This window comes from Acomys minous (assembly GCF_964271855.1).
Source record: "Acomys minous genome assembly, chromosome: 12".
Lineage (NCBI taxonomy): Eukaryota > Metazoa > Chordata > Mammalia > Rodentia > Muridae > Acomys > Acomys minous.
The window spans coordinates 63,732,620-63,759,289 of record NC_140493.1 but is presented as its reverse complement, the minus strand read 5'-3'; the positions used below and the strand labels follow the sequence as shown (position 1 = coordinate 63,759,289).

Genomic DNA, 26,670 nt, shown 5'->3' with positions numbered 1-26,670 from the left:
GTGATCTCAGTAGGGATCATGGGTGAGGTATAAGGATAGGCTACATCAGGAAGAAGGATAGTGTGTTTGGTGATTAGCATGTGGCCTGGGCTTGGAGTAGAAAATGCAGAGAAATCGTGAGTCTTAAGGCTACACACTATGTCATTCAAGGCTATTCATTTATAATTGATTTATTAATCTCTCTGAGTCTAAAGATGACTCATCTTTAAAATAAGAACATAACATTGATTTTTGTATTTGTGTATATGCGTAAAGATGAGGTACAACTGCAGCAAAACTCTGGAAACTCAATAACTGCAAACAGTACTTAGGCTGTATCAATTTTGAATGTTATGTTAGATTTTTTAAAAAGTAACATGCAGTCAAAAGTTAGATGGTATTGAGGAGCTAGTTGAAGAACACAGGCTTAGTTTCACTGACATTGAAAAGCCACTGAAATTTTGATTAGTGGGTTGATTTTGATTTGGAGTTGGAAATTATATTCTGATGTTGGTGATGTTTCATTGTAGAGGTAAAATATGGAGGGTTAGGACCACTAAATAAGGAACATGGAGGAGGACACCTGGATATTTGTAAGGCCAGGTATAATGTCAAAGATTAAAATATTTCCTCATTTCCTTTGGCTGTATATCCACCTGTCTGGCTAAGCTTGGTCCTAAAGTAGCATGCTCTTTTTGCTCTTAAGCGCAGCCTAACCTAGAATACAGCTGGCACACCCCATTTTTTTCTGTAGGATATACTTCTATATCATGTTCCTCTGCGTTCTGGGTCTAGATCCAGCTTGTTTGGACCCTGGGAATATTCCATGTGTGACGTGAAGGAACCTTTGAATTGGACTTGTCGCACCATCCCTAGCGTAAATTCCCTCAGACTTCTACGTTAAAGGAATGAGTTGCCTTCTTGAAGGCACTGGAATTGTGATGTTCTGTTATGTGCAACAGTACCGAGTCTTAACCAATTCAGAAATAAAGGAAACAAGCAAATAAAGATTGAATTTCTATAGTTTCTAGCCAATAGCAGTTGTAGGTGTGTATATATATATATGTACCTGTTCATATATGGCCTGGGCTTATATATATATATATAAACCTGTTCAGAGCAGGGGGAGGATGATGGTTTGGTCACTAATCCAGGTAGAGCTGAGTGGAAACAAGTATTGGGAGCAAAGGAAGGTCTAAGTTGGAGGTTTAGACTTGGGTTAAAAGCAGGGCCTTTTAGATAGCTAGCTTGATAGTTGAATAGCTTGTAGGGGAAGAAATTATAGAGGAATAAAATATAAAACTGAAAGAAAATGAAGGCCGGTATCTGAGAGAGGGAAATTGAGCAGGAAGTAGAGATTTGATGAAGGTGGTGAGTACAGGAAGAAAGGTTGAAGGTGATTTCGGTGACTATTTTCTATTGCACACCGCAGGGAACGGGAAAGGAAAGGAGGCTTCAATGCTTTTTATAGTCAGGAATGCAATGGTATTGTGCCTGCTTTGTGAATGGACACAGTGAGGTTTTGTTCCCTGTTTCAGCGAAGTGTTGGTTCTAGCTCCCAGAGTTGTTTTCCATTTTTAATGTGTGCTTGTGGCTTTTTAAGGCTCTTCTCAGGTGAGCAGCTGTACGCTGAAATGTGCCAGGTACAGACCTGCCAAGGAATTCCATGGAGGATGGATGGTCTTGGTTGGAGAATCATTTAATGGCTTTTAAAGTTTTGAGCAGATGGTAAAGCTGCATAAATGGCAAACTGTAAAGATTGAGAATTCATGGGGAGTTTTGGTGTTGTCTTCAAATAAAATTATTTTGACATATTTTGATAGTATACATAATTGTTCTTGGTCTTCATGATAAAAAGCCACATCGTAAGTGACTGTAACTGACAATGACTAGTATTACTTTTGTCCTGATAGACACCATAATACATAATACATACATACATACGTACTTACATACATACATACATACATACATGTAGATATAGATAAAGATATAAGTATATGGATAGCTCTAAACTTCTATTGAAAAATGACACTGTTCCCTGCCCTCTTCCTAACCAATTTTCTAACCAAGGCTCACATGCTATGCCTCTTTCGGAGGAATTAGGGACCTGTTCTATCTTCCCTGAACCAGTGTGTACACCCAGGAAAATTTCCATCCTTACCCTCTCTGCTAGAGAGGATAGGTGATAACATCTAGGGTTCCTCAGTTTCCTGAAAGTTCAAGACATTATACACAACCTCACTCAAATTGTTTCCTTTTCCATGTAAGAAAAGAGGAAGACTGCAAAGCAAGACTCTCTACAGAGAATTATCCTGATCCAACTCAGATCAAAAGAAACAGGTCTGTGTTTGAAAGTTTACAGGAATAGAATTCCAACAGGGCTTAGATCAGAGCAGCAGTATACAGGACAGTAACAAATATCATAGCTACCATCACATCTTTCAAATATAGAGGAGTACCTTCATAAATGCCAGTTAAAGAAATTAAATCTAAGCTGCACATGGCGGCATGGCCTTTAATCCAAGCACTAAGGGAGAGAGAAGCAGGCGGATCTCTGTGAGTTCAAAGCCAGTCTGGACCACAAAGTGAGTCCAGAGCAGCCAAGGCTACACAGAGAAACCCTGTCTCAAAAAATGATGACTTCTATTATTATAGAAAAGTATAAAACTGTCCTAAATCTACCTGGCTTCTATATTTACAAACACATGGAAATAAACATGAAGGTTAATTGGAAGAACAGGATGGGGAGGGGGGCAGAGCATTGGGAGAGGAAGCAGAGGCAGAGTGTTTCCCAACCCAATGACCTACTTATTCTGCTTACTGGAACTTTTTAAAAAAATAAATTCCCATTCTTTTCAATGCTATTTATGTGATATTGAGCAAATTTCTTAAAGGTTAGCTAGAATATATTCATTTGTCTTTCTAACTTTTTATTTTATAAAAGTATTGTAAAATGTAAGTAAACTTTATAAAAACACTTAGGAAATTATAAGTGACAATATAATGTTGGACATTATCATTTATGTTAATAAATCAAGAAAATAACAGAAATTGGAGTGCTTCCAGGAGTGGGGTCTATGGAAGAAAGCATCAGGGGAGTGCTGGAGTATAACATTTGAGTGATGGCTTCTGCTTTCTGAAGACAAGTCATCTTGCAAATATAATAATGAAGGTAGTCAAGTGTGTTTCAATAATTACAGAGTGAGAGGCATTCTGTATGTAAAGTATCCTGAAGACCCAGCAACTTTGTGCTCTGTATCTTCTCTGTTTTTTATGGACAAAGAGTCTGAGGCATAGCCTGATTCAGAAGGCTGGCCTCAGTCATACTGTTGGTGTCAATGGCAAATTTAAACCTCGGTCCCTGGTTATAATGTGACCCCGTATCTCTAGGGTTCAAAATAAAAATCGTGGTTCTAATGCCACCAGCCCTCTTTCAGGTCTAGGCACTTGAAAGGGCTGTATTTCTCCTCAGTAAGACCCCGGGGAGTCTATCTGGAGCAGAGGCAGATGCTGTAATCAGACCCAGGGGACTCTGGGTCTATGTGAGGAAGAGCTGAGAAGGAAGCTCTGCACACCCATTGGACTTAGCATGGAGCAGCATCCTAAATACTTGTACCCACCTGCCCTGTGATTTGTTCAGGTAAAATTGCCAGGATCCCAGAAGAACTCCTCTGATGTTGATTCCAATCAATAAGCCACCCTGTAGATGGTGGCCACTTATTGAATTCCCATTACACTCAGCTTCCACTCATTTGTCCTGGGAGGGTTGGTAGCACGCCTTCCCCTCTAATCTGAGCTTTCTTTAGGTTGCTGTGTGACTGACTCTCTGTCAGACTTATTTTAAAATTCCAATGATATTGATTTTTGGATAGACCTATGCTGCCTAAGAACTTATAGAGTGTAGAAGAAAAAGAGGGTTACATATTTCCTAAACTCAATCTACAAAACTTACATTTAACATCTTCTAGTAGTGAACGTAGTAATGAAAATAATGGACATCTTTTCCATCAATCCCTCTGTCTTACAAGTACATAAGAATCTACTGTGTACATACAAGGGCGATTAATAAATACTAGACATAATATAGACACATTAATAGCACATCTTGGTCCTCAATAACAGATGTAAACTTTGATAATATCATACAATTTGGGATATATAAAACCTACGTTTTTACAAAATGATTGATTTTTTTTCCCTTCAAGATGGGATTTACTTTTGTTTTATATGTTGCTTAGCATGAGCCCAGCTCATATAAATGCCCAATAAGGCATTTTTAAAAAGTGACCCAACACTTCTAATTGTACAATCAAGAGCCTAGTATGAATAAGCTTGACCCTTGAATTCTTTTTCTTCCTTTTAATGAGTTAGCAATTTTTTATTTCCAAGATTGACATTGGTAGCAAAGGTTTAAATTCTGGAACTGGAGATTGTTTAAAGACAGATTAGTTAATAGTTTATTTGCAATAAAAGTAGAAGGCTCACAAAATACTCTCAGAGTCATTGGCAGTTTTAAGCCACTATACCAAGCAGCTTGGTAAATTTCTCAGCAAAGGAGGCCTATTGGAATATATTTTTGAAAGGCAACTAGTAGAGAACTTCTAAAATTATATCTCTTTATATAAAAGCAGAACTTACCTGAATACTGACCATGTTATGAGGGATTGACTAGCTATCTGATGGAATTTATATGATTCAAAAATATTCATAGATGCTACTTTCCCTCCAAAGTTTAACTGTGTCCTCAGATATAAAAATAACTGTCTCTGATTACTAACTTTTAAAGAGTTATATTGCATTTATTTTTAGGTGGCTTATCTTAAATTTAAAATTGAAGGCTGTACCTGACTATACTGTTTGTGAAGGGATTACGTTTTACAGAATATTCCTCTGCTATCTGAAACCACAGCAAATACTGGAAGTTTTTCTGGCTGAAATGTGTTTCACTCAGCGGTGGACTCTGAACTGTTTCCAGCTGATTCTTGAGGTTTTTAGGCTTAGGCCTAAGGAACACATTATCCAGATGTTTACAAAGTGCCTTTCTACTAATGTCCTGTTTATACTAATGTCCATGACTTTGTGGCTAAAAACTACACTTGCTTACTTCAAAGTACGAGATGAAAGTATTTTACATCAACTAAGCATTGTATTTGAGCCACCCTCCAGCTCTCCAGCAGCCCGTACCGTAGACGGATTCATTTTGCCATCACCCATTTTCTCCATGACACATGCAGGAGTTCAGTCGGTTTTGTGAAATTTCATATGAGTAGTAAATTCTGCACAATACCATTCATATGTCTCCTCGTTCTTCTATTCTCTCTAAAAGGAAATTTTCTCCAAAGAAAATTTTTATTCCGTTTCAAGTGTTTACTGTATTAATTGAAACTACAGGAAATGAATGGACTCAAAACTCTGCAACAGATTCACCTTCCTAAAAATCTGTCTGCATACAAATCATTGTTAATCCGTTTAAGGTTATTTAGAAGAAGATATTTCTAGAAAGGAATAGAAAAATGGAAGAATAAGGCATTAGCGCTGCCATTTAACCTCCAGGCTCTGAGAATACGAAAGCAGTTGAATTCCTTTGCTCCTTGCCTCCTACCCTCACCCCGCCCACAACCTTTCTCCTTTCCTCCTTCTTCTCAATCCCCTCCTCTCTTCCTCTGTCCCTTGTAGGCAGTCTCTCTCTCTGTGTAGTGCAGGCAATACTAAAGCCTGGAGTTCTCCAAAACATCTCCCGCCAGCTGCAGCCACAGCCATGTCACATCACACCAAACAGCAGTTTCCTTTTTTAAAATTAAAAATACCACAGAGATGCTGAAGAAATGCCTCAGTGACTAGAGTACTGACTCTCCTTCAGGAGGACCAAATTTGGTTCCCAGCATTCTGATCAGGTGCTCTACAGTTGCCTATAACTCAAACTCCAGTAGATTCAACACCCTCCTCTCGTCTCGATGGCAGCTGGCACACATGTGACAGGCAGGCAGGCAGGCAGACAGACAGACAGACAGACAGACAGACAGACAGACAGACACACACACACACACACACGCACACACACACACACACACACACACAATTCTTATTTCTTTAAAAGAACATCACATATCACACTTAGAGATTCATGGTTTTAAGGTAAAAATGTTTCATATTTTTCTTACTATAAATGTAACAAATTTAGAAAGTGTAGAAAAGAAAAAATGAACATAAAAATCATTCATGATTCTACCACACACAAAACATCACCTTTGCCTTTTTATCTGTTTTCCCAGACATGCTTTACTGTAAAGAGTCACAGTTACACAAGTGTACAATGAGCATATACAATATTTTAAAATGTGTTAATCATTTTCCTCAGCATTAAATATTCTTCCAAATATGATTGTGTGTGGCTTCAGTTACCTGGGAGGACTTTATTGTCCTCCATTTGATCTTTCATATCAAGTTCAAAAGAAAAATAAATCTGTTGTTTCCTCTATCTACACTCTTTCTACTACACCATATTTTGTTCTGTTCTTTTTTATTTAATTAATTTATTCAGATTACATCTCAATTGTTATCACATCACTTGTATCCTCCCGTTCCTGCCTCCCTCCCACTTTCACCCTATTCCCCTGCCCTATGTCTGTGACCAAGAAGAACCTCCTCCCCCACTAAGTGGTCATAGGCTATCAAGTCTCATCTTGGTAGCCTGCTTATCCTTTCTCTGAGTACCACCAGGCCTCCTCACCAAGAGGAAGTGGTCAAATATAAGACACCAGAGTTCATGTCAGAGTCAGGCCCCACTCTCCACTCAACTGTGGAAAATGTCTTGTCCATTGGATAGAACTGAGAAAGGGTTCTATGTTTACTGCAAATATTGTCCTTAGTTGGTGCAGTAGTTTGAACAGAACCCCTGGGCCCAGATCGGCCCATCATGATGTTCTTCTTGGAGGTTTCTAGGACCCTCTGGATCCTTCTATTTCCCCATTCTCCCATACATCTCTCACTTAGAGTCCCAATAGGATGTCCTCACAACTGTCCCAATCTCCTGGTAAGGGAAGACTTTCATGTGGCATGCCTCTTGGGCTAGTGTCCAATTATAAGTGAGTATATACCATGTGAGTCTTTCTGCTTCTGGGTCAACTCATTCAGTATGATCATTTATAGTTCCACCCATTTATCCACAAATTTCTTGATTTCCTTGTTTTTTTATAGCTGAGTGGTATTCCATAGTGTGAATGTACCACAGTTTCTTTATCCATTCTTCGACTGAGGGACATTTAGGTTGTTTCCAGGTTCTGGCTATTATGAATAAGGTTGCTATGAACATGGGTGAGCATATGTCCTTGTGTGGTGGAGCATCTTTTTTGTTCTGTTCTTTATGGACAAATTTTTTATTTGTTTAATGGTTTACATGCAACTTGGCATTTCCCTTTATTTACTAGAAAAATTCCCTGTTATTTTCTATACTTCATAATTAGCACCTGAGTGGCTGTGAAATATACCATTAAAATTGAACATCATGATGAATATGTTTCCTCATTACCAAGTTTTTAGCTTATTGACACTTGAAGATTTACATATTTATTTATATCCATGTGGCTATTTTGCATACATGTATATCTGGTATCACATGTTAGCCTGGTGCTCATAGAAGCCAGAAAAGAATGTTGGACTTTTGCAAACTAGAATTAGAGACAGTTTTAAGTTGTCATGTGGATGCTGGGAACTGAACCCAGGCCTTTGGTAGAGCAGCTAATGTTATTAAACACTGAGCCATCTCTCCAGCCCCAACTTGGTGCTACTTTAAAAAATACTGTTGCAGTAAATAATTTTTAATGTATTTTAATAAAAAGTACTAGAATGTATACATCTAATCAACATTGCTGTAAAAATAGCTTCTGTAAGTCTAAATACATTTTTAAATACAGGCGCCATCAATGTAAACATGCCTGGTATTTATCTTTTGAAATTGTCTTTGGAATCTAATAATGGGCTAAAAATTTAAAACTAGACTCATTTTTATGACATATGTTGGCTTAAGCTACCAATCATTCATTTATCATGTTTTCACTCTTTCAGGAAATCAATTCTTTTCTTAAGCACGAATTTTGCCTCCATTTAAATGATTTGGAAGGCTGCCAGATGTTCTAAAGGTAATTTCAGGTGGAAAGTTCTTAAAATATTTACATAAATGAATGATAACTACAGTGACTGGGCAGCCTACCATAGTGATGGCTTTTGAGGGATAACACTCTTTCTGTTATGTGAATTTGAGTAGGTTTGTTGTTATATTTGCTAAGCCTATAACAATAGTCATACTTGACATCATGTGTGTGTCAATAGCTTAACAGCTGGACTTATTACTTCATGGCACTTCCATTAGTGATGGATGCATGGGACTGTGTATTGGTGAATGATTATTTAAACATGAATGCCCACGGAGAACATTCTTTTTCCAAGGACAGAGGTTTGCTTTTAAACACACCCATTTTTAAAATAAAGATTCCAACTCTGACACTGTGGACCAGTAACCTTTGCATTGCTTAGGAGTTTGTTACAAATAAAAGCTCCCTGAATTTTATATTCTGAATCAGATAGTCTGGAGGTTCAAGTCAGGAATCTATATTAGTAAGCCCTCTATGCTGACCTTGACCCAGGACTGGTAAATGGTGATATGTGCCTGGGCAATAGATGAAAATAAAGGTAAAGGAGATGATTCCACACATATCCAATGATGTGAGAGGCCACAAGCAGGAATTTTAATACATTTTTCCAAGCATTAATATGGAGCAAAAAAATTATGCTGTAAGCTCTCCATACAGAAAAACAGAACCAATGATGTCTTTGTTCTCAGAGCTAATGACTTGGGAAAATAGAGAAGCATAAATAGGTATAAAATATGTAATCAAAAGCAATGCTACGTGGCACTTGGATACAAATGTACACACAATATAGCTGATGATGAGGACAATCCTCTACATATTACTCTACTTTCCAGGCACCATAGTATCCTTCCAGTGTCTGTCAACAGGTATAAAATATTTGAGGCTTAAATAGGTACCCTTAAGCCTATAAAGAATAAAACCTGCCTTCAAAGATTACCGTTTCTTAATTTCAAGGTATTCAAAGTATTCCTGGATTCTCTGTCAGTAAACTTTAGAAATGGGTATTTGGGTACCTATCTCAGAATTAATGTGAACACTAAATAAAGTTCTGTGTGAAAATGCTTAACTTATTATATGTCATAAATATTCAGTAATAACTACATTTTTTGCTATTATTGGTCATCATCTTCCTCCTTATCCAACAGTGATTCAATAGAAGGTAAGAGCAAGATTAACTTCCAGGTGTGATACTATGGGTCCCTCTGTGTTTTCATTTTCTAAAATAAGTCAATAAAAAACCTTATATGCCTATACTAGTGGTGAATGAACTAATGCATAGAAAACACAGAAGAGTGGCAAATATATAGTAAGCACTCAGTAGACTGAGTTATTATTGTCATTAATTGGCTGGGACTGTTCATCGGAAATTCTAACACTTATTTGCATATTTTATTTTGATGAGATAGTGTGTGTTAGGGGATACATTGAAGAACAATATCACCCTTCTGTAGATATATGAGATGCAAAACCACTGCATTTTTTAATGAAAAGCCTCTGCCTCTTCATAATGAGAAAAGGCCTGATACAAAACTGTGACTAAAAAAAAAAAAAAAGAAAAGAAAAAAGAAAAAGAAAAAGAAAAGAAAAGAAAAAAGAGAAAGCAAAGAAAGAATGCCAAGTGAGCTAGATTCCATAGTACATATTGTAGAACTCAGGAAGTCATGGTCAGCTTGAGCAATTAAGCAAGATCTCCTTCTCAAAATAAATAAGCAAAGAAGAAAGGAAGGAAGAAAAAGAGAAAGGAAGAAAGGGAAAGAAAGAAAGAGAAAGAAAGAAAGAAAGAAAGAGTCAAAGGAAGAATATTTTCATTTTTGTCCTGTGACTATGTATCATTTCAACACATGTATGGTATACTGGTAGTGTCACCCTGATGCTGTTTGTATACATTAGATTTCATATTTGAAATAATGAAATACTTTTCAAATTTTTTTTTACTTGTACCAGCAGCCTCTTCAAAAATCAGTCTGAAACCTGGTGTCCAGCTATATAGGACAGAGTAATTGCCATGAATAACTTTAGAAAGATTAGAAGACTAAAAATGTATCAGAAACTGTGAAGCATACACACGTTAAAAAACATTTTAAACGATATTTATCAGCTGTCTGTGGATAGTCCTCGTACTCAAGTGTGATTGGCACCAAGAAAACACTAGCTCTGATTCTTCATAGATGGCACACTTTGGGCTGACACTGCAGAAGGAATCACCTGATAACATCATGTGACTGATAACAGAAGAAAAGATCATATCAGCAGATATTTTTCTATTAATTTGCCACAGGAAGTCAAATGCCTCTGTGCTTGGATGTCAAGGCTCCCATTGCTACTGTGCTAGCATCACACCAGCTCTTTATTATCTTCTGGCTTTTTACCAGTTGTGGCATGGCACATCTGAAAATTTAATTATTTGTTGGTTGTGCTACCATTTGCTTGATTATACTTAACAGAGTGCCTGTGGGTTTTCAAAGACACAATGTTAACTGTGTTTCCATCTCCATAAATTTATTATTAGTCCTTTATTGCACGCATATTATGTGCAGCTTCTGTGTTTCACCATTTTACCCAAATGTTACCCTAATGTTACCATGCATGGCTCATGGTTTGGTTTTGGCTGTTTTAGACCACAGAATTATTTTATTTCCCTGCTATTTGGTGCTTAGTTCCTCTGTTTTATTTTTTCTAGGTTTTAATGTATATCAAGGAAATACAGCAAATATCTTGGTACATCTCTCTTTTTCTGAGATAGAGTATCTTCTCAAAGCAAAATAACCAAAAAAAGTAAGCATTTTTTTTTTTTGCTACATAGTGAGGGATATCTATAGAAGCAGAGCAGACTACAATCTTGCTAGTTTCGGGTAAATGTGCAATTTCCCTACAGCTTAAATAATATTGGAGTTCAGTTTACTTTAGGCATGTGATATCATTTCAATTTAGATTTACTTAATGGATATAATACATATGTAAAAAGAAATGTTTACTATTGGTAATATAAAAATGTGTGCACTAATCTATCTACTCTGGTCACTGCTAACATTGGAATAGTCTCAGGTGTAAATAAAAGATGATTTGACTAACATGAACTGTTAGGGTTCTCTAAAGAAACAGAATAGAGAGAGTAAAAATCAGAGAAAAAGAGGAAGAGCAAGAAAGAGAACATGAATGCAGTACAACTGTATGAAAAGTTAAGCAAGGACAAACTACAGAGCTCAAGATGATTAGCTCAGGTAAGAGTTGACAAGAGAATTGAAGCAGAACTGTGCATTATGATCGGAACCCAGACTGCTATGTGAGTTGTGTTATTGCGTGCTTATTGTGCTATTAAAGGTGAAATTCAAACTGAAAAGTTCAGATCCTGAAATGTTCTTTGGAATGCATTTGGACATAAGTTAATGGTCTTCCTCTGTGTGTGTGTGTGTGTGTGTGTGAGAGAGAGAGAGAGAGAGAGAGAGAGAGAGAGAGAGGGAGGGAGGGAGGGAGGGAGGGAGGGAGGGAGGGAGGGAGGGAGAGAGAGGGAGGCTGGCTCATGAGACTGGAAGCTGAGTCATGCTAGCTGAGGTTGGGTTTATCTGAAGGCATCTGATGCTTTCCCTGTTAGCTTTTTGATTGGTTCCTGTCCTGACTAACTCATGAGGGCAACAACAATGTGCATTATTCAATGTTCAGATTCCAACAGTAGTGACTTCATGAAACACTTTAATGTGTATACCTGCATGTTTGACTAAATGCCAGAGTACTTTGTGGCACAGTCAAGTTGACACATAAATTTATCCATTATAGCAGCTTAAAAACATAGGGATTTAATACTTCATAGAAAATCATGGTTATATTATGAGAAGCCCACGCTCATGCTGTCAATTTTTCCAACTATACCTTTATCTGTGTGCTGGCTGATATGTGGACACAGGCAGCTGCTGGTCTTTCAGGCTTCTGTTATTATTCTAAGTAAGAAGAAACAGCAAAGTTGAAAAAGTAGGTGTCTTAGTCACTTCAGTGTTCTACTGCTGTGAAGAGACACCATGACCAAGGCAACTCTTATAAAGGAAAATATTTAATTAGTGGCTGGCTTGCAGTTTCAGAAGCGTGGTCTATTTTCATGGCAGGAAGTGTGGCAGCATAGAGGCAGATGTGAGAGCAACACCAGAAAACAACATCCTGAAACACAGGCAGAGGGAGACCTGACCAGAGCTGGGTTTTTCCTTATAATCCTTTCAGACAATTTCACTTCCTGGTGACTAAGCATTCAAATATATGAGTCTCTTGGGGACACTCTTACCTGAGCTACCACAGAGGGACAGAGCTCCTTCTTTGAACCTTTTCCTTGATAGTTGGATAGTAATATGTTTTCTGTCCACTGCTGCAAGAATCTTTCTGTGTACCATATCACAGGGCTAACTTCTATAAGTTTCCATGTGAAGAAGTTGGAGTATGGCTTGGACTTTCCAGCCTTTCTGGGGACATAAACTGGAGTTATTGCTCACACTCCATATGTAGAATCTGGGAATGCAAACTAGTACAACCACTTTGGAAACCTATCTGGTGCTTTCTCAGAAAACTGGGAATAGGGCTTCCTCAAGACCCAGATATTCCACTGTTTGGAATATAACCAGAAGATGCTCCACCACACAACAGGGACATATGCTCAACCATGTTTATAGCAGCCTTATTCATAATAGCCAGGACATGGAAACAGCCTAAGTGTACCTCAGTAGAAGAATAGATAAAGAAACTGTGGTACATTTACACTATGGGATACTACTCAGCTATTAAAAATAAGGAATTCCTGAAATTTGTGGACAAATGAATTGAACTAGAAATGACCATAATGACTGAGTTCACCCAGAAGCAGAAAAAGACAAATGGTATATACTCACTTATATTGAGACACTAGCCCAAGGGGCATGTCCCATGAAAGTCTTTACTTACCAGGAAAGTGGGACAGAGGGGAGGACATCCTAAAGTAGACTTCTTAATTCTGCTATTTCTCAGTGCCTGTGAGAGACAAATATACGTGTGACTCCCCCAAGTGGAGGAATAGGCCCAGACTTAACCATGCATCTCTCTCTCTCTCTTTCTCTCTCTCTCTCTCTCTCTCTCTCTCTCTCTCTCTCTCTCTCTCTCTCTCTCTCTCCTTTATAAGCCTTCTTAGGTCTGTTTCTACTGGGTTGTGCATTGAAAATACAGCTCTGGTGTTTTCTCTTTCAAATGCTTAATTGATGCTTTCTTTCATATATATTTTCCTCATGTCTCTATTGTCTCTGCTGTCTTTTCTTTCTGGCTGCACGTAAGATGTATGTGCATGTGTATGCATTCACCTGTGTGAGTGTGGGTACATATATACCATGCCTTCCATGTGCATGTCAGAGGAGTACTTTGGCTGTTTGTTGCTCCACTTTTTCCATCTTGTTTGGGACATGGTTTGTTTGTTACCCACCTCTATGTAACCCAGACTAGCTTCCCTGTAAACTTCTGGAGATTCTCCTGTGTCTGCCTCCCATATTGCCATAGGAGAATTGGAATCACAGACACACACTGCTGTGTCATGCTTTGTATTGGTTTTGGGGATTTGAACTAAGGCCTTCATGTTTGCATAGTTAAAGCTTTACTCTATTCTGTTTTTATTCTGAATTTCAATGAATAATGAATGTTAAAATTTCCAAATGTCTGTTTTTGATCTTACCCCAAAAGTTAAAGAATACTATGCTATGAGTTGTAAGATCAATTCTGTTGAGGTCCTAAGGTTAATGTACAATGGAAATTTAGGCTACTACTAAATGAAACATCAGTGGTCCTAGTCAACTATTATCTGTTTTTCTGCCTGTCTATTTGACAATCCATTCATCACCAGCCTATCTACCTACCTACCTACCTACTTACCTATCATCTTACTATGTAACAAAGACAGGGCTTCTGCCTCACTCCAAAATTCATTCCCTGGAATTACAGGCTGGAATCAATACATCCAGTTAACTGATGCATAGGTGCCTTTCTGTCTAATTCACTAGTTACAGGATTTTTCCATTATAGCTGACACAGACAACAGTAGCTAATTGATCTCACAGGACATTTCTTTTATTTTATGAATTATTGAGATTACACCTCAATTGTTATCTTATCACTTGTATTCTCCCATTCCTCCCTTCCTCCAGCTTTCACCCTATTCCCCTCCCCTAGGTTTGTGACTGAGGGGGACCTCCTCCCCCACTATATGGTCATAGGCTATCAAGTCTCATCTTGGTAGCCTGCTTATCCTTTCTCTGAGTGCCACCAGGCCTCCCCACACAGAGGAGGTGGTCAAATATAGGGTACCAGAGTTCATGTCAGAGTCAGTACCCACTCTCCACACAACTGTAGAGAATGTCCTGTCCATTGGCTAGATCAGAGTAGGTATTAGATGTTAACTGCATGTATTGTCCATGGTTGGTGCAGTAGTTTGAGCAGACCCCCTGGGCCCAGATCGGCCCATCATGATGTTCTTCTTGTAGGTTTCTAGGACCCTCTGGATCCTTCTATTTCCCTATTCTCCCATACTTCTCTCACCTTCAGTCCTAATAGGAGGTCCCTGCATCTATCCCAATTGCCTGGGAAGTGAAGACTTTCATGAGACATCCCTTTTGGGTTCGTGTTTAATTATAAGTAAGTATATACCATGTGAATCTTTCTGCTTCTAGGTTAACTCAGTCAGTATGATCATCTCTAGTTCCATCCATTTGTCTACAAATTTTGGGAATTCCTTGTTTTTAATAGCTGAGTTCCATGGTGTAAATGTACCATAGTTTTTTATCCATTCTTCAACTAGGGGACATTTACGTTGTTTCCAGGTTCTGGCTATTATGAATAAGGCTGCTATGAACATGGCTGAGCATATGTCTTTGTTGTGTGGTGGAGCATCTTCTGGGTATATTCCAAGGAGTGGAATAGCTGGGTCTTGATGAAGCCCTATTCTCAGTTTTCTGAGAAAGCATCACAGGACATTTCTTTGGCTAAGGTTGCAGTTGATACCTGCCAAGTGATTTTGCTATCTCTCATACATTTATCACTTTTATCAATTATTAAATCAACCATATACATTGATATTTTATTATTTTAAGCCTTTATTTTGATTAATACTGCTACAGATATGGTATATTAAAAGGGAAAGTGAGAGAAGAACCTAATATGATGAAACAAGTATAAATAAGAAAAACTATAAAAAGCAACAAAATCAAGTGGAAAACATGTGCATTGTCATGTTGAGTTTGAGTTACAAATTACACAACAAAATTAATATTTATGTCACACGTTTTAAATGCAAAAATATGAAGTGTTAAATTTGAGCTATTTAAAAACTATCATCATTTGTTTCACAGGGAGCTGATTCATGCTGTCCTAGAATCTCTACATTTTTGTATACGAGAGAAAGAAGCTAGAAATTGTTCCTATGTGTTACGGATATTGACAGCCACAGTTTCTTTTTCCCCTCAGCATCCAGACCATCTTCCCCTTTTCACACTCTGGCCATGTTGGCTGCCTTGCATTGTTTGCAAAGATGATCCCATCTCCCCTATGTGCAGTCCCTTTTCCCTGTGGGGAAACTGACTTTTTTTTTCTGCCTCTTTTCTACCATATTCAACTGAACTGTAGAAGTTGGGAATAAAAGGTAGGTCTTCCTTCTCTCCTGGGAAGGCCTTTTGTTCCTAACTCATGCAAAGGGAGACTGTTTTGGTTTTTCCCTTTATGAAATTATATGGTAGAAATTTTTGTGCTTTTGTGTAGTTAACAGCAGTATAAAAGTCATAAATGAATTTACGTATACTATTGTTAATGGCACTTTAAAAATCTGAGATAAATTTACTTTTTAGGTGCTAGATCTTTTAAAAAGTACCAGTAAAGTCAATTGTAATTATTCCAAGAGAGTTACTTCCAAATTACTTTTTAAGCCAAAAAAGCTTTTCTACTAAACAGAAAAAAATTTCCTTAATAGACTCTAATAATTTTTTAAAAGTTCAGACACAAGAGCTGCAGCTTCAAAAGCTCAGTCTACATGCCATTCTCATGGCCAGTTCCTTTCTCTAGAAGCAGTACCAAGCACCAAACACCCTGAATGTATTTAGCCAATATGTTATTTGCACCTGAGAAACTACACACATTCCTTCTGGAGACATAGCCATCCTCCTGTTGCATGATTTCCACAGCAGCAGCAACTGCTCTCCCAGACTGTAGTGCTCCTTGCACATTTCAAAATCCTCAGCAACATTAAGAGCCTGATGTCTTTAGAAAGAACAAGTCAGAAGTGATTAACTCTCAAGGCATTAGAGGTAGGTATGCCACTCAGATGGGGATTTTCAAGCTTTCTTGCTTAGATACCACATGTGTGGACATAGATGGAAAACATTCAGCTATCTTCAAATTATGCCACTTTTGTAAGATGCACAAGAAATTTAACAAGATTTGAGATCCTAGTTGCAGCTTTCAAGTCTCACGTTTTACATCCTCATTTTTTGTTTTGTGTATACTATCATGCATCTCATAAACTAGGGATACAGAAACACAGTCTTCCAATGAGATAAATAACAAGATTCTCCTTTTTAAAATCTGAAATGTGTGGCTTGATTTTTATAAATGGAAATAATTCAAGCTATGAAATTTGACTCCAACTTGAATCATGCTCTAATTTTTATATTTTCACAGGGTTGTACAATCACTATCACTGACTTCAGAACCTGACTTCTTTCTTTTTGTTTCTTTTTTTTCTGTCTTTCTACCTTTCTCCTTTCTTTTTTCTTTCTTTTTTTTTTTCTTTGTTTCTTTTGACTTTTCCAGACAGAGTTTCTCTGTGTAGCCTTGGCTGTCATGGACTCTCTTTGTAGACCAGGCTAGCCTCAAACTGACAAAGACCTTCTTGCCTCTGCCTCCCCTAGTGCTGGGATTGCAGGCTTGCACTACCATGCCTGCCTCAGAACATTTTCATTATCACCTTAAAGAAATTGCATCCCCACTAGCATTTATTCACATTGCCTGTTGTCTACCATTCAAATAAAAATACATTTTATTTTCTATCTCCAAAGATATGTCTGCTCTGGACATGTTATATACATACAGTCTTACAACATGTGTTCATTTGGATCTTTTCTCACCTATGAAAATATTTTCAAAGTTCATTTTGTTGCATCATGTATCTAAAATGAAATTTTAGATGGTTGAATAATATTTCACACTATGGATATTCCATATTTTGTTTACCTATGATATTAGTTGATGGATATTAGGCTTACCCACACCTTCTGAATTTTAAGAATAATATTGCTGTATATAATATGAAAATCTATTTTGAAAAAAAATTAAGTATAGGTTATGGCTAAAATTAAAAAAAAGAAATCTGCTGTGAAAATTTTGGTACAAATATGTCTTTTCAGTTCGTGTGTGTTGTGTGTGTGTTGTGTGTGTGTGTGTGTGTGTGTGTGTGTGTGTGTGCGTGTGCAGTGGATCATATGGTATAGTAGTGGGTTTTCTGGGTACTAGGACAAAATAGCATACCAAAACAACTTCAGGGAAGAATAAGGGAAGGAACTATAGAACTCATGGAGACAAGAGTTGTAGGAAGAGGGTCCTCACTTGTCTGCCAGTTCAGGAAACAGAGATATTGGGTTTGTACCTTACATGGGTATCACCTTCAAGGACCACGCACTGTGGTCTGATGCACTGTATAGACATAGTCTCAAAGTCTCCACCACCCCTGAGATAGCACCACAAGCTGGGTATTCAATGCATAGGCAGTGGCGGATGCTTCACGGATGCTGGTCCTTGGATGCTTCACGGATGCTGGTCCTTGGATACTTCACAGATGCTGGTCCTTGGATACTTCACAGATGCTGGTCCTTGTTTAGTTTGGGGGAACTGTAAATTGTTTGCCAAAAATGATTGCCATTTACATCCCTGTCTTGGTGAGTATGTATCCCAGCTTCCCCGCAGCCTCCCAGGATTATTTTTTATCTGTTTCTCTTCTCAAAGATTCTTTAGTGAGTGTGGAGTAACACTTCCTCATGGTTGTATTGTGCATTTCCTTGTTGGAAAAGGATATGTCGAAACTTTTCATGTTCATATTACTCTTGCCCTGTCTTTTTTTTTTTTGAGAAGTATAGACTGAGTCTTGAATTTTATTTTCATTATTGAGTTGTTGGAACATTTTGTATGTCAAACACTATACACTTTGGTTGTAGCATCTTGATCATAGTAATTTTCTGGGCTGTTTGGAATTTCAGACACCATGACAGACACCTAAGAAAGAGTTTAACACAGGAAAGAATTATTTTGGCTCCAAGTTTTATGGTTTCATTTCAAGGTTAACTGTAGCAGGGTGTCATGATGAAAGGACCATGACGTGTCCGGCCCACGGGAAAAATCGAATCAGGGTTCACCTGAAGAAGGGAGTGAGGATTGAAAGTAGTGTACAGAGACATGAGAAATAACAAGTCAAAAATTTCTGATCAAGACTCTTCAGTGCGGAAGAGTAAGACTTTATATAGTAAGGTCAATAGGATCTATTCTGATCCCTCTCTCCCTAGCTCCCAGGCAAGAAGAACACAATAGCCTCAATAGCTCCCTGTAAGAACTTCCTATTACTGAGTAGCCTCTGAAAGGATTCCTTAACCCTCTGGGTATTTCTCAGTAGGGACTTCCCTAGTTCTTTCAAAGGTAAATAGTCCAAGGATGGCCTGGCACACAAAGACCTCCACCGACAAAGCTCAGCAACTGAAGGTCACGGAGTGCAGCCTAAGCGCAGGATTTTTGACCTGGCAAAATTTAGCATGCCTTCCCACATCGGAACACATGGCAGAGGCTCTCACTTCATGGTAGCCATGACACAGAGGGCTTACTCCTTCTTTTATTTTATCTGGGTCCCCAGTCTCTGTACGATACTGTTTGCATTTATATCTTCTCCCTTAGTTACCCTTCTCTGGAAATGCTATCAGTTACACTCACGCTCAGAAGTGTCCTTTACTAACTTCTCAGAGATCTCTCCAAGCAAGTTGAAAATTAGAACTTACTGTCATCGAGGCTGGGAGATGGCACAGGTGTCAAAATGCTTTCCATAATACTGTGAGAGCCAGAGGTTGAATTACCAGCACCCACATAAAAGCTGGGTAGATGTGGCAGCCTGCCTGCCTGATAGCTCAGAACTTCAGGAGGCTGAAACAGGTGATCTCCAGCTAGAGATCCTAGCTAGCTACCTAGATTGGATGAATCAGCAAGTTCTGGGTACATTAAAATACCTTGACTCAGTAAATAGGACAAGAAACCCTAAAGAGAAATAACTAAGAACTCTTGGCCTCCATTTGTACACACACATGCATATACACAGCTGTATACCCGCATACGTATGTGCTCACATATATGTGTGAACCCACACATGCAGACATGAATATGTCCAGATTATCCATCACATATAATTATCTCCTTTAGTGCCATAAATGTAATAAATATCCTTTCTCTATGGCAAATAATTAGCATATCTTCGTAGCAACACCAAGACTTCTTAGTTATTTTGTCATATTTCTTTGCAACTTTCTACTGTATAGCAGGGTTGTATATTCTGTGCTGTATGTTTGGATGGACAGAGGGGAGGCACAGTCACAGTAAGTAACTACAGACCTGAGAGAATCTGAACCACACATGTGGGACTTGTCTATACCCTCAATGGTTTTGGGGGCTTCTTGCCTTCTGTTCATTTCTTGGTTATGAAAGCACTGCCACTATCTGTAAGAGATTAAGCCAACCTTTCACACTAGCCTTAGCCAAACTACCAAAAAAATACATGATATTTTAAATTATATAATTATTAAACTTAATTTTATACAGTTTTATTAAAACTAAAAGTTACATTAATATAAAAAGCAAATGTTTATACTTTGCACGTGTAAAAATCAGTGAAAATTAGGCTCAGTATATAAGGGCCTTGGATCAATTTTCACTTTTAAGGTAATCTTATGTTTCTTTTTCTTAAGTCCTCACACAGGCTTTCAGGGATATCAAGACGGTGTGCCCAAGATTCCAACAGCCTGTATCACAGTGGAGGATGCAGAAATGATTTCACGAATGGCTTCTCGTGGGGACACAGTTGTCATTCATCTGGAGATGGGAGCAAAGACCTACCCAGATACTGATTCCTTCAACACCGTAGCAGAGATCACCGGGAGCAAGTATCCAGATCAAGTGAGTAAGGGAGGAAGATGTGCTTCCCGGCAGAGGGCATTCGGGTCAGGTGCTGTTTTTAGAATAACTAGATGGGGAGAACATGAGTCTGTGGGGATGGTCCTCATGGACTCATTAAAGCATGAAGCTCCATATATATTTTCTATTAAAATGTTAACCACACTAAAAAAGGGAAGACAAATTCAAGGTCAGGATAATACCCAGAGTATATAAAGTCAATCTGAACAGCAGAGAAAGTTGCATAGATTCCCTTTAGAGCTATAGGTCATGTCAGGCTTGTTATGGATATTTAAAAAATAATTTCAAAGTAAAATAGTGTATAGCCTAGTTCCTTCATTATAAAGCAAAGAAACTAACATATAGAGAAACCCATCTTTCCAGGTCTGTTCATAGACACAAAGTGGCTGGGAAAGGACCTAAACTCAGGAAAATACAAATCCAAGCGTTAGTCCGTAGTTCAAGTGCACATTCTAGATTTCATGTATATTTTAAATTATCTTACAAGCAGATCTACACTAGCCAGGTGGTAAATAATAAGCTATTTAGAGAACTTATCTGCAAAGACATGGGCATGTCACTGGCCTTTATAAAGACACGAATTATTAGCAGCCTTACTGTGAGAAGTGGATGAGACAGGGTCCACTGGGTAGCTTGCATGTGTTGGGCACATCACAGCCACTTACTGAATTTACATTTGCTTAATATGATACAAAATATGCAAAACCATTTATAGACATTCTGGTATAAATCTTAATAGCAGCTACAGTTCTGAAGATACAGCTTGAGTTATTCAGAATCTTAGAGCTGTATTTTAGTGGCACTGCCAGTGAGGTGAGCAGTTACACCTGGTGATGGGGAAGTGAAACTCCTGCACAGGTCTGGAGGCAGCGCTTCTGTGCTCCAGTAAAAAAGACCCTTTTAATGACCCTTTTTCTTGCTTCTCAGATCCCAGGACCTGGGCATCATTATCCATGGAGTCATGACATAAGCAAGCTCTCACCAGAACAAAATAGTTAGTTAGCAGTAGAGAAACTGACTTTAACTGTTGAGAAAAAAAAAACAAAAAAACAAATCCAACTTCTTGCCCATTTGGGAAACTGATCACAGCAGAATAGCTAGGAGGCTGCGTCCCAGCTAAGAGTCATCATATCTCTTACTGTATGATCTTCACTGGGTTGTATTAGCAGCTTTCTGGGTGAGGCAGCAGAATCTGAACCTTAAGGGAAAGTGGCAGGAAGAGTGCATTATGGGATGCTTCTTTTGTTAGAAGCCGTTGTATGTCAGGGTCTGAACTAAAGGGTTAGGCAGAGGTATTCTTGAGAGCCAGAGGCTGAGATAGTTCTGGCTCTGGCAGTTCCAAGGAGGCTACGGTTATTTCCCAGCTATATGTTGTGTAAACTTTGCTCTCGAATTATCTCTGATTGGGTAATATAAAAAGCTAGACAGCCTGTATCTCAGCAGAAAAGTGGTAGGTGGAGCTTCCATTCTTGGGTTTGAGGTCTCAGTGAGGGACCCTTAAGTGGGACAGAAAAGAAAGAAAAAGATGGAGATAAAGAGTGTGGCCTGATGGAGCAGATGCAGCCCAGACAGGACCAATATTGGCAAGTAAGCTGGAGCACATGGCTGGGAAGTAGCCAGACTAGCCTAGAAAATTAATATAAATTGTATCTGCTATATAAATTGTATAGGTATTGAGTGTATAGATCATTAATAAATATAATAAGTCTCTGTGTCTTTTATTTTGGAGCTAGAATGGGTACATAGAAAAGCCCCTTGAATTAATAAATTTTCTATAATATTTGGTGCCCAACATGAGGTTCAAACCCATAACCCTGGGATTAAGAGTCCCATGCTCTCTCTATCTTCAGCACCATTTTCTGTTCTCTTCTTCTTCCTTAGGACTGCCTTCCACCAGAAGCTTCTTAACTATTCCCCATTTCTTGTATGCCTACCTCTTCCCTGCCCAGCTAAAGGCTATCTACTCTTATTTTATCATAAACTGGAATCTCTGTGATTTGGACTTATTGATGGATTCAGCAAATCTTGGATGAGGTGCATTTTACTGATAAAAATAACCCTCTGGAAGCTATGAGAGTAGCCTCTGAACATCTTCATCATTAACAGAACACTATGAGCATGGGTCTAATTTCCATCACTATACTAAAATACCTGAGATAATTAGCTCATGAGGAAAAAAATGTTTGTTTCAAATGTAAAATGTCCCCCTGCAGAATAAAAGTCGCCTTAGATTGAGAATTATTGATATTGAATGAAAGAAAGAATACCAGGGGTGGTATAAGACTTTAGGGTTTTTGTTTGTTTTTGTTTTTTTCTGCCACAAACAAGCTGAATGACCTGAATCACTCTGCTTGGTAGTTTTTGTCAAACTGACACAGGTTACAGTAATATGGGAGAATAGAACTTCAGTGAAGAAAATGCTTCCATAAGACCAGACTGTAAGAAAACCTGTAGGACATTTTCTCAATTAGTGATTGACATGGGTCTATTGTGCATAGTGCAATCTCAGGGCTTGTGGTCCTGGGTTCTATTAAAAACACAGACTCAGCAAACCATGAGGAGCAAGCAATAAGCAACACTCCTCCTTGGCCTCTGCATTAGCTCCTGCCTCCAAATTCCTGCCCTATTTGAGTTTCCCTCTGGATTTCCATTGATGACTAATAGCAACCTGGAAATATAAGCCAAATAAATCCTTTCCTCCTTAAATTGCTTAGTTATGGTGTTTCATCACAGTAACAGGAACCCTAAATAAGACAGGCAGTATATTCTTCATATATAGAAAGGGGGACTTTGCTTGAAATAGTATTAATAATAATACTATTATTAAAAAAAAATAACACAACTCATCTCAGTGGCACACACCTGTAATCCCAGTACTTGGAGAGACAGAAGCTGGTGGATCTCTGTGAATTTAAGGACAGCTTGATCTACAAAGGGAGTCCAGGACAGCCAAGGATACACAAAGAAACCCTTTCTCAAAAACAACAACAAAAATATGGTTGGGTGGCGGTGGCACATGCCCTTAACCCCACTACTCTGAAAGAAGAGTCAGCAGGTACATTTCTAAGTTTGAGGCCAGCCTGGTCTACAGAGTGAATTCCAGGACAACAAAGGCCGCACAGAGAATCCTATCTAGCAAAGCAAAACAAGATAGAAAACAAAAAAACAGTTATATGTATGTATGAGAATTTCAGAAATATAAAAATCATGAAAAGGATAGTAAAAATAATTCTTAATTGCTCTAGAAAACAAACAATAAAATACTATACAAACTACTCTTGATGAAAATAATTGTTATATATGTGTGTTAAAATTGCCATGGCATACTGTGAATTGTGACAAAATATTATAAAGCAACATCTATCAATAGTTAAAATATTAAAAATTACCTGGACAAAAGAATTCCTGACGATCACGTGATAGCAGCATGTGCTGCTGGGTAGCAGTAGTGAGACATCATGGGGAGCCCTCCGGAAGTGTTGGGGCCGAGGACTGTTTCATAGCAAAGGGGTGTTAACATGCGTTTACTCTGTAATTCAAACACAGCTAGCAGTTCTCCTGTTCCAAACAAGGACTGTTCTCTTCTTGCCGACACTTATTTTTGCCTTGATTTAATTTTAATGTCTTGGCATGCACTGAGAATCTCTAAGGAGTATCTCTGGACTGCTCGCCAAACTTTTGCCCATAGAACACTGTTTTCATAAAGTAGCTTAACATAAAGCGTATATTGAGAAACACTGGGGTAGAGTCACAAGAACTAACAGGTGGTTAAGTTCTTTTCTTTACTCCCTTCCCCCAAATTATACATTAATGTATCACAATAGTTGTGTGTCTAGTACATTACATCAATGCCTTTGCCAAGGAAGTTTGGCACGGAGTCAAGTAGACATCATCTTCAAACTCTGGCTCTTAGGCTTTGTTTGTAGGTTATGTTGTCTCTTTGGATGTAAACATTGGTTTTTGCTAGAGAGAGGACAGCTTGAAAAAGGCAAGGAGTAATGTTGATGGGCTGCCTTAGGAGGAACAAGCCCTGTAAGCAGGCTGGAGTCAGGGAGCATCTGAATTGGACCTGCATTTCACTGCATTCAGGCCAGGATGTATAGTTCAAGAGCCAGAAACCGAACAGAAACCAGCAAGCCTTTAGCTGAGAAAACTGAAGGGTGTTAGGAAAGAGAAGGATATGGGAAATATTTGAAAGCTAAAATTTGCAGGAGTTGTTGAAATTCGGGTACAGAAGAAAGAAAGGAGGTGTGCAGGTAGTATGAGGGGGAGGAACTGTTCATTTGCCCTATAGCCTCATGGGCACTTTCTGAATTGGGAGAACGTCATGGGACTCACAGCTCTTTGAGTTGCATAGTAGAGAGTGACACTTAAACAACTTCAGCAGGTGGGAAGTGTGTTCATGAGCAGTGTGTGGTGCCATGAGTGCTGTCATATGTCAGCTTACAGTGCCATGGGGACTCATTTCAGAGAAACCATCCTGGCCAACAAAGTGGCTTTCTGGAGAGAGTTAAACTTAAAAATGCTAATGCATCTCAGAATTGGGACAAGGTATATTCCAAGGATAGAAAATAATACATATGAAAGGACCAAAGATGGGTGAGATGTAATTGCCAAACCCACCTGATAATAAACCTTGCTTTCGTGAAAATATGCTGTAAAATAACCTAGAGAAAAAGGCGTGGCCTGTTTTGTATGTTTTTCCAAATAAATTATTTAAAAGCTGAGCAATCCTTTTGGAAACTGCTCTAACACTGATGCTGTCAAGATTCTCATTGAAGGAATAAACAAAGCTCAATTGACCTGGTGGACAGCCTCATTGCATACATAATTGAATACTTAGAGACAGTCCTTGAATGCATCTTCCCCTTCATCTGAATGCATCATGTGGTCTGATGGTTTGTAAAACCTTCTTGTAGAATACATCAGGTTGCTCAGCCTGGGCGGGAGCATTTTCACCAACTTAGCAGCTGTTTAAACTTTCATGAGCAAAGTAATTATTAAATGTTTAATGAACATATTGGTTAGAACATTTGTTCACATCATAACTCTGGGTTGGAAAATTTTAGGGGATGGGGTTAGAGTTTTAAGCTGTCAAACCCATCCTTTCTTTTCTTTCTTGTTGTAAACTTTTTACGGCTGAGAACCAGCCAAACTAAACCATGGGAGGAAAAAGACATATATAGCAAGCATGAGACAGTTCATTGTTTATTTTTCAAATTTCTGAAATGTGCTTGTGGCCCTTTATGCCTCTGGGCTCAGCCAAAGAACAAATGGAAACAATGCCAGCTGTTTTCCAGTGGATCACCACCCAGGTAGGCAGGACAAACCCAGGAAAACACTCATTCCTGTACTGAAGTCATTCTGGTGTGCCAAATGAGACTTGAAAGCGACACACCTTGCCCTGAGTAATGATAGAACAATATGATAAAAACCACATTTACAGATGAACACTAAAACACATTCCCAGAGCACTTGGTAATGAAAAGTATTGTTCTAGAATTTCTCCACATATTATCTCCTTAACAAGTAAAGTTACTATCCCTATATAACAGCAAAAAACAAATAAACACACAGAGCCACAAAGGATCACAGAGTTTGCAGTCTGGGCAGCAGAGCTTGGATTTCAGCTCATGCCTGTCCTTTCCAATTGCCTAAAGAATGTTCCCTGTTTTCCACTGAACAAAGGAAAAGGAAAGCAGCATTAGCTTTATAGGTAGACAGTGTGTGTTGACTACTTGCACATGTAGGAGGGCACGATGTGGAAGCATTCTGAGGCAGAGATGAGAAAAAAGGGTCCTTGTCTAGCAGTTGCTGGATAATGTAGCCTGTAAGCTCTGGACTAAACTCAATCCTCCTCTGTAGCCCTGCAGGGGTTGTAGCACTGTATCCTGGCTGGCTCAGAATTGAATGCTGCATGTTTTTGTGATTTACAGTGTACATTTGTCTACATTTTCCTCATTCACAACAACAGGGTTGATTACTGCAGTCCTCACTTTAAAGATCGAGAAGTCAAAGATTCAGATAGGCTTGACAGCTAAAATCAGAAAAATACCCTAGAGTGGGAGATTAAAAAACAAACTTCAGCGGAGTGTGGTGGTGCATCCCAGCTCTTGGGAGGCAGAGGCAGGTGATTGTTGTGAGTTCAAGGCCAGCCTGGTCTACAAAGTAAGTCCAGGACAGCCAAGGCTACACAGAGAAAGCCTGTCTCAACCAACCAACCAACCAACCAACAAATAAAAACACAAACTTTATGGGACAGAGGGTATCATCCGCTGATAGAGTACTTGCCTAGTACGTGTGAGGCCCTGGGTTTGGTCCCCAGCATTGCATT

At 38.6% G+C, this 26,670-nt stretch overlaps 1 protein-coding gene across 2 annotated transcripts in view; it reads left to right on the top strand.

Moving 5' to 3' along the window:
- CPQ (carboxypeptidase Q) overlaps positions 1-26,670 on the top strand; it is a 410,614-nt gene that overhangs the window by 163,653 nt on the left and 220,291 nt on the right. For both annotated transcript variants that reach the window (XM_084751322.1, XM_084751321.1), the window contains one exon: positions 20,111-20,318. In XM_084751322.1, coding sequence (XP_084607448.1) covers positions 20,111-20,318 — 208 coding nt within the window. The remainder of the gene's footprint in view (positions 1-20,110; positions 20,319-26,670) is intronic.